The following is a 9,383-nucleotide window of genomic DNA, read 5'->3' on the forward strand; positions in this document are numbered from 1 at the left end:
TGTATATATTTCGTAACATTATAAAAATATACTAACGTTTGAAGCAGATCCCTGGTATGAAATTCTATAAGCAAGTATTTTTCCATTGGAGTTAGAAGGTTGTTTGAATTGAACACTGATTTTTGTTGGGTTTACAGGCATCAATTTGAACTCTGAGACTTGACCTGGACCTAAATTTGAACATGATCAATTGTTTTTGAGAGAAAAAATAGAACAATCGTTATTTGAGCAAAGATATACAAGTTACTCTTTAACATGAACAACTAATTGTCAGATCTTGCATTTTGAGATTCGTCTACTTTAAATTCATTTTAATATAATTTGTATTTATTGTTGTGTTACAATAACTTAATTTTATTTGCTAAAAATAATGTTTTCATAGTTATTTTAAGCCTCATAATCTTTTAATTTATATTATTCGATTACACATGTAACTGATAATTAAACAACTGATATATGTTTTGATAGTTAGATAGATAGTGTCATCAGGTTAGAGTCAGAGTGCCGTAGTGTATGTAAAGTAAGAGGAATAACATGGGAGTGTAAACCATCAATATCCCTAACAAACTGGGCCACTAATGCTTACATGGAAATTCAAATCTGATTATAGCAACTGATCATTTAAACTCCTTTGCGCATGCGTAGTTGAATACAGCATTAGTTTTTGATGCACCTCAAATAGAAATGACCATGATAGGTCCTAGTTTTAAGCATTTAAAAGACTAGACGCGACCTCCGAAAATGATAAACCTTAACCGGGCTACTGGGGTTGGAAATAAAAATCCCATTAAGCAACTTATATTTTTTACTCTTTTGGCGTATGCATAGTTGACCAGCACTAGTATTTGAATAACTTGACGGTCTTACTATGTGTAGGTGTAATTTTGCCCTACCTGACGTGGAAATGTACTGAATACTTAGTACGTTTGAAAACACACTGTGTTTACCAATTTAACAGTGTTAACGGCTATCCTGATTTATTAACAATTACTATTGACGGTCTTACTGTTATTGTTATTTTTATTTTTTGAAAGTATGTGTACATAAAAACAATGATAATTCTAAAAATTCAATCATTTTCATCATGCTATATACCTTCATATTTTCCTCCTTATTCCTTTCTTTATATCTACCCAACATACAAGCATCTACATTTGTCTATAATTATGTTTTCCTTCTATATCAATAATTGTTAATGCTTACGTCCTTCTTTTGTATTGAAGTGTATGTGGCGAGCCTCACTTAGCAATTGTCCAGAGACGGTGCTTATATAGAAATCGTATCCAAGGAAAGGATCCAAGTTCCGTCCTTCGACTGTCGTCACTTCTGGGCTATAGTTGGCAAGCAGATAATGCTTAGATGAAACTAACTTTGTGGTATAGTAGTCAAATATTCCCTCTGCCTTTTCCCACGCTAAGGTGACACTTTGAGAAGTACGAGTCAAAATGTGTATTTTATTCGGTATTGCAGGTTCTTAAAAAAAAGAAGTAGAATGTAAGATTTATGTAGATACAATATATGTTTGATTTGACTGAAATACAGTATGATTATTATATATCACTTATTATTAGGTAAAACAATTGAATCATTTATTGGGATGTTTTATGCTTACATTAGTTGAACATAAATAGCGCTGTAACTAGGGCTCTATATGTGTTTGAGAAAGGGAAGGTTTAATGGTGCTATTGACGGTCATAGTGGAAGGGTGAAATTCGAAAGTGAGGGGAATGCGTTCGGATGAAGTTTTGGGTTTGTAAATAAGTAAGTGTGAACGGGAGTGTATTGAAGCTTTGTGAATTTGGCACTTAATTAGATCATTGAGATAACCAGTCTTCAAAAAAATAAATTACAAACATAGTGTTCATAATCTATTGAGTTGGAACATAAACGTTACAGATAAAGGTAATGTGGGTGATGGCTGCCGAATTTAAGAAAGGCATGACTGTCGGCAGGTTTAGTGTAGAGAGCCGTGGTGATTTGGTTTTTGTTGTTAAGAGATGAAACGTCTAAAAAAGGAGATGCATGCGAGTGTTCTAGTGTAAATTTCATATGAGGGTGAATGGAATTGGCTTGGGCTTCAAAGTGTTTAAGTGTATCGGCACCATGTGGCCATATGATTCAAATGACATCTATGTACCGGCGGTGGTAACTAGCCGGTTTGAGGTAGATAAGGTTTTTTTGCAAGTTCTGCCATGAATGTATTAGCGTAGTTAGGAGACATTTGTTCCCATTTATCTGCCTTTTATTTGAAGATAATGAGAACTGTTAAAGGTAAATTGTGTGTTAGAATGAAGTTAGTGGTGGCCACAATATGTGATTGAATTTATCTAATGTGAGTGTTTGTGAGGTGAGGAATGATTTTAAGCCGTCACACTGATGAATGTTAGAAATAAGATACGTCAATGGTGACAAGGATGGGATTGTTGGGTAACGGGGGCAATAAATGATCTGTAAATGCACCTATCGAAGAGACTATAGGTCTACCCCGGAAGAAGATGTTTACATTCTTAGCTAAGTCAAATATAGTGGATTTATCCTGAGGGAGTTCTGGATTATCAAGTTAAAGGTAAATTGTGTGTTAGAATGAAGTTAGTGGTGGCCACAATATGTGATTTAATTTATCTAATGTGAGTGTTTGTGAGGCGAAGAATGATTCTAAGCCGTCACAGTGATGCATGTTAGAAATAAGATACGTCAATGGTGACAAGGATGGGATTGTTGGGTAACGGGGGCAATAAATGATCTGTAAATGCACCTATCGAAGAGACTATAGGTCTACCCCGGAAGAAGATGTTTACATTCTTAGCTAAGTCCAATATAGTGGATTTATCCTGAGGGAGTTCTGGATTATCAAGTTTTAGTTTGATAAGTGCAGACAATATTTATGAAGTTCGGGAATGGTATAAAAAAAATTCCAGGATGATGGCAGGTACGTATTAACTTCAAAGTATCACGTTTAGTAAGTTCAGATAAATTGTTACATATACTTTCGAATTTAGATTCATAGGAATAGCTCTGGTCCGCATCAAATTTCTTTAAGAATTTGTAATTTGAAAGTAGGCCTATACAAATATATATAATATATATAAACAGTTATATTATATATAATAGGCGATGACAGATAAAATACAGAAGTCAATTGACGTATTTTTGGAACATAATTTATTTAACACGAATATTTCGTCCACTCCTGAGGACTTTATCCGCGTAAGTGATTGAGATACTTAGTACAAGTTGTACAAGTTGCTGAAAGCCAATTGGCCTATCAACAATGTATGGGCGGTACTAAACTTCATGAAAAATAAACAAAAATAGTAAACAGTGAGCTTAGTAAATTGTTATCTTAAGAACTGAGTGATCACTGGCAAAGACATTATTCAATCCTACAATTATTTATGTTTATCATATTATATTGATTAGACTATGCTACAGGATTCAATATGTATATTTATATATTATATTACATATTTCATACTTTTGTTCCATTGTGATCTTAATAATTCTCTGTTTTAACATAATTTCAATTTTCCATTTTCTGTATAATATTCTGAATTTCGATCAATATACTAACCACTTACAGATGCCATTAATACAGATTAAAAAACCCTCAAATCAGACCCACTCATAGCTCAACTTTATGACACACCACCCTCAATCGCACGCAGACAACCCCCACATCTTAAATCTCTCATAGCATCATCTAAACTACTCAACCGACAACCACTCAACCGACATAGGAAATGAACTCTGCAAACACAGCAGATGCCAATTATGTCATATAGGCCTAATTAAACGTAGCATAGATTTAAAATACCCAGGATCCAAGAAAATCATACATCCCGAGAATCTAGACTGCCATGCTTCTAACGTTACTTACTTCATTTATTGTATTTAGTGTAACCAGGGTAATTGCATAGGTGAAACAGGTACCAAAATCAGGGAGAGACTTAATAATAATAAATGCACTATAAGACGTAAAGACATGAGCAAATCAGTCGCAGCTCATTTCAGTCCCCCTAACCATAATGCTAACGACATGCGATTTATTATTTTTAAATCTACCAAAGAAAACTATAGGCGTTGTGCAGAAACCCACAATAAAGGCCTGTTTATACTTCAACGATAACGATAACGATAAAGAAGCAAAAAAGCGATTGTTGATATAGAAAACAAAAGAAATAAGAGAGGTTTTTTTTACACTAGAACGATTCGATAACGATTTATCGTGTATACAATAACAACATTTTTTTTAAACAAATCAAATCAGATGACGTCATAATCATGGAAAAACGATAAAATCGTTGCTACTACTACGATTTTAATGTTTTCCCATGATTATGACGTCATCTGATTTGTTTTGTCAAAATATTTTGTTATCGCATTACTGATAAATCGTTATCGAATCGTTCTAGTGTAAAAACTTCTCTTATTTCTTTTATTTTCTATATGAACAATTACTTTCAACTTTTTTTTATCGTTATCGTTGAAGTATAAACCGGCCTTAAAGGCCTGAAAAAAGACAAGGCCTGAGTAAAGACATGGAATTTGCAAATGAATACACATTCATAAAAGATAGTAACTAAGCTAGCCTATATTTATTGTTCACTCCTACTACTATTTATATTTAGCATATTATATATTTTCGACTATGCTACAGACTTCATTATGATATATCATATTAAGTATTTTATACTTCTGTCCCATATTGTGATCTTAACATTATGCTCTGTTTTACCATTTTTAATTTTCCATTTTCTGTTTATATTCTGGATTTTGATCAATATACGATTTGTTTAGAAGCCATCCCCATGCAGTCGGCATAAGGTGGAAACGTGCGTTGTCTGATTTCTCATTACAAACTGTTTATTTGTGCATAGTATTAAGACATTGTGTTTGCTAGAGATAACTCATTACTTAAGATAACAACTCACTAAGCTCACTGTTTGATTGATCTTGACGTCTTTATGTCCCAGATGACAAATCCACTAAAAAAAATTCTGAAATAACCAAACAATATGCTACAATTCTCTAATAATTAAAATTGTTTGTTGCCATTTCTTATTTTGTTGGCAATCTTAGATATAATTGTGTCAAATTCTTGGACCAGGTGGGCCTTGATTGATCTTGAAAAGTCTTGGTCTGCGGTGACAATTTTACTAAACAAAATTGACAAAAACCAAATAAATGCTGTATATCTCCCATTGTAATTTTGGCGGGTATTTTGGATTTTGGACGTTATCTTTGATTTGTGGAAAATATCTGGGTGTCCACCCAGAGGTGACGGAACTTGGGGGTGCTGCGTTATGGAGAGTAATGTGTGACCGGAAATGGTCTGCAGTCAGTTGGTTGTTACCATGCGCCAGTGATGTTGGAGTACATACATGAAGATGGGAAACTATTTAGGCCTATGTAATGCATGAATAAAGTTCGGGGTTTGTCGGGTGTGAAATGCTTATGGAAACGTTGTATCATTTTTTCTCCAAGGTCGCCTTAACCATTGGAGAAAACTGGATTTTTTTCACAAAAGTACATTTTTGGTACAAAATCTGTGATTTTCTTGTAATGGCTCAAGCGGATTATGTTGTAAGAAATACTAATCTACCATTTCGTGAAGAAAAAATGAAAAAAACCCTACAGTTTTGTCGGAATACGCCGATTTATAACAGCTCCTCACGCCGATTTAGATAGAGAATTTCAAGAAATTTGAGGTTTTTTGGCTGTTCCGAGCTCGTTTCTTACTCCCTCACTCGCAGACTATAATTGCTTTGTTCGAATTGGCCCAAGTGGATTCGTGGAGGGAATATAATAAGCTTGAAGCTGATATAAAACTTAGTATGATTGGTTGGGTAGTTTTATCGAAAAATAAGAAAATATAAAATCCATCCAATCCACGATTTCCTCTCATGGGGTCAAAAAATCTCTCAAGCGTGATAGTCCGATTCACTGGTATGACGTCATACTTCTGTTTGCTTGACTGTGTTTGCAATGTTTGACTTCTTTTTTCTTTTCTTCTTTTTCGTGTAATTTGGCCTAATTTAATTATCAGTTGGATTTATATATAATAAGCTTGAAGCTGATATAAAACTTAGTATGATTGGTTGGGTAGTTTTATCGAAAAATAAGAAAATATAAAATCCATCCAATCCACGATTTCCTCTCATGGGGTCAAAAAATCTCTCAAGCGTGATAGTCCGATTCACTGGTATGACGTCATACTTCTGTTTGCTTGACTGTGTTTGCAATGTTTGACTTCTTTTTTCTTTTCTTCTTTTTCGTGTAATTTGGCCTAATTTAATTATCAGTTGGATTTTTTGTGTGCTTTTATTACCTTTATTAAAAAAACAAATGTCCCAAGACAAGATAATTGCAGCAATTAGGCTATATTTCTGCAAAAAAATGCAATTTATTGTCTGGACCGTTTAAAAATTTCCGTAGGGGTACGTGTAGCGTAGGGCTAAGCCAATCCCGCCAACACGAAAGCTGGACTAGGGGGAAGAGAGATCTCAACATTAGTATACTTTACATTGTACTATGTGTACTGTTAAATATGTGTTCAAATACAAGTTTTAACAAAAGAATATTGACTGTGCAAATTGAATTTTGAATATTTTAACCCCATAATAGAAATGAAACAAACCCAATGATTTTAATTGGTCGATCCAAACTACTTGTACGGCGGGGTTGATTTGACCTCAGTTCGCTGCTTTCGTGATAGCTGGACTAGCAAACGATAAAAAGTAGCAAAAACGTTTCCATATGTTATCGTACATTTTAAGTGCTCCCTCCATGCATAAGTGTAAGCTAAATTACGGTGATTAATTAGCGAAGATATGGAGACAATTATTTCGAAGTTTCGTTTTTCCAAGAGGGCGATGCAAATGCTTTGTGAAAATGAGTACGCCGCGGTACTCATTTTCACAAAGGAATACACACAACTGGTTAGCTAACAATATGCAAATGTCCCATTAACACCTGGGAAGGAAGGTGCAATCACGTTCTGTTGCCTAGCAAACGTCTGTACTGTAGCGTGGGGGTGAGGGTGGCGGCAGCCTACTGATGTACTGTGTACGATGAGCATAATAAGACTAGCTAGGCCTAGGCTTAAGTAGACACTGCAATTATATGTGATAGAAAGTACACTTTTGAAAGAAATAAAATAAGAAAATAAAAAAAAGCTAAGAATAACAATTCGGCTCTTGTAGCCTTAGTTAGGCAATCCATCCATGTGCAAAGCATGCAGTGGTGTTTGTTTATACATGAAAAAAGCACGCCGGAAAAGTTTGCCTTGCAAGGGAAAGGTGACGTAATCTAGCTTATGACGTATGCATGCTATCAATATTGAAAGTGTGACGTCACCAAAAAAATAAACTTTTTCTATTATAACCAAAATATTAATAACTACAAGGTTTGTGGGCGTAAATTCCCTTAATAAGCATTAAGGGCAGCACCATCTCCTTGCCAAACAAATTACAGCTCCCACTGACATCTCAGTCGAGAAATACGGGTAGCTGAAGTTATTCTCGCAAATCTGACTACAAAACCATATCGAAATTTCGAAAACCATATCAAAAACGAAGGCTTCGACTTGAAAAAGCAATCGAAAAGGAAATTTCAATGGCAAACAATTCACTTCATAACCGGACTGACAAATGGAGTAACATTATGTGTGACTATTAAGTAATAATTATTAAAAAATAAAAAGAAAAAAAAAAAAAAAGAAGAAAAAAAAAAAGAAAATAAGGGGTAAAAGACATTTATACCCTGAATTAGAAAGTTCTATTGCGATTGAAGCAAAGCAAAATAGGGTTCACTGCTGCGGTAATTAACAAACAGTAAGTAACAGTAAAAAAAACAAACAATATAGTATAATATTTAAAAATATAAAACAAAAAAAAAAAAAAAAAAAAAAAATTGGGTATACTACTGTGGTTAACTAACAAAAAGTAATAGCAAAAGAAAACAATATAGTAGAATATTCAAAAATATAAAATGAAAATTGATCTTGAAATATAGTGTTCTAATAAGATTGAAGGTATACTAAACATTGTATGAGTACATTATGTACATTAGCACAGAAATCTTCAAATCAATTCATTTAGTACTGTTATCTTGCATTTAAAGAAGGGAAACTTAGAAGAAGCAATTAAATTATTATTTGTATCGGTTATTTTATTTGAAACTTTAAATACAACAATGAAATGCATGTGTTAAAATACAATTGATAAATAAATGATACCCAAAAGATTCAGTAAACAGTAGAGTAATATGTTAACTTGAGATATTGAAGATTATAATATGTTAACTTGAGATATTGAAGATTATTATTTATATTTGCTTAATGTTTGTGTTTATTTATTGTGGTCTTCCTTATGCAATACTGAACAATTCAAATGTGAGGTCTCACCACGAAATGAGACGCATCGTTGGTGAGGTCGTGTTGAGATATTCGCCAGGGCGGGCCGGGGTCGGTTTTTTTTTTTTTTTTTTTTTTTTTACAGTTTTTTTTTTTTTTTTTTTTTTTACAGGATTTTGATTTTAATGTTTTTGAATAACTTTGTACTTATATTTTGTGATGGTATGCTTTGTGAGTGAATTTTCTTGTCAGGGCAGTGTTCTCTGCACCTGTTCTGTAATTTTGGTCATATTGTTTGTACGGGTTAGTTTATTTTTGAGGCCAATTTTCTCAAGAAGTGGTTCTTATGCACCTAAACTTTGGGTGCTCACATCTCTGGATTTACTTATAGTAGGGAAGCCATTCAGGGAGCATGTGAAAGCTTATGATGTGGTCTGCCCAGGTGTAATGTGAACTCAGTTTTTGAATTTCTAACCATGAGCTCATTTTGTGGTGAGACCTCACAAATATATAATACACAAATATATAATATTTATTTAAACCAAAAAATGTATGTTGTTAAGTGTAAAATATTTCAGTTATTAGAATAACTCAGTTGTGAAGTTAGCCCTCTGTAGTTTACATGGATTCAGTTGATACTTCTTTCATTTTACTGTAACTGGAAACAAAGGGATGCTAAATAAATAAATTTTGCTGTAAAAGGTTCTACACTTTATAATGTATAATAATTTTCCCTTGTTATATGTTGAATTAATTATGCAATATTTTATACATCTTTTATAATTTGTATACTTATTCTTGTATTGTAGAAGCTATGAGGCAAGTTTAATTTTTAATTATTAAGAAATTAGATTGATTTGTCAATGTGTAGTGTAGTTTAAATGTTTATTTAAAATACAAATTTGTTAACATTTCTAATAAAACAGTAATTTCATCAGAATGAAAAAATGAGGTTTACTGCTGAGATAAACATACAAGCAGTAAATAACGATGAAATGGGTGTTGTTTTTCCCTTTACAATTTACAATTT

The 9,383-nt window shown here is 33.2% G+C and overlaps 1 protein-coding gene across 1 annotated transcript in view; it reads right to left on the reverse strand.

Moving 5' to 3' along the window:
• Window positions 1-18: 18 nt before the first annotated feature.
• Window positions 19-9,383, reverse strand: part of LOC117124301 (fibronectin-like) — a 61,105-nt gene continuing 51,740 nt past the window's right edge. The window contains exons 10-11 of the mRNA XM_033270486.1: window positions 1,204-1,473; window positions 19-170 (exon numbers count right to left, since the gene is read on the reverse strand). Of these exons, the coding sequence (XP_033126377.1) occupies window positions 19-170; window positions 1,204-1,473 (422 nt within the window). The remainder of the gene's footprint in view (window positions 171-1,203; window positions 1,474-9,383) is intronic.

This window comes from Anneissia japonica, unplaced genomic scaffold (assembly GCF_011630105.1).
Source record: "Anneissia japonica isolate Jap-2015-1 unplaced genomic scaffold, ASM1163010v1 scaffold288012_len1326614_cov192, whole genome shotgun sequence".
Lineage (NCBI taxonomy): Eukaryota > Metazoa > Echinodermata > Crinoidea > Comatulida > Comatulidae > Anneissia > Anneissia japonica.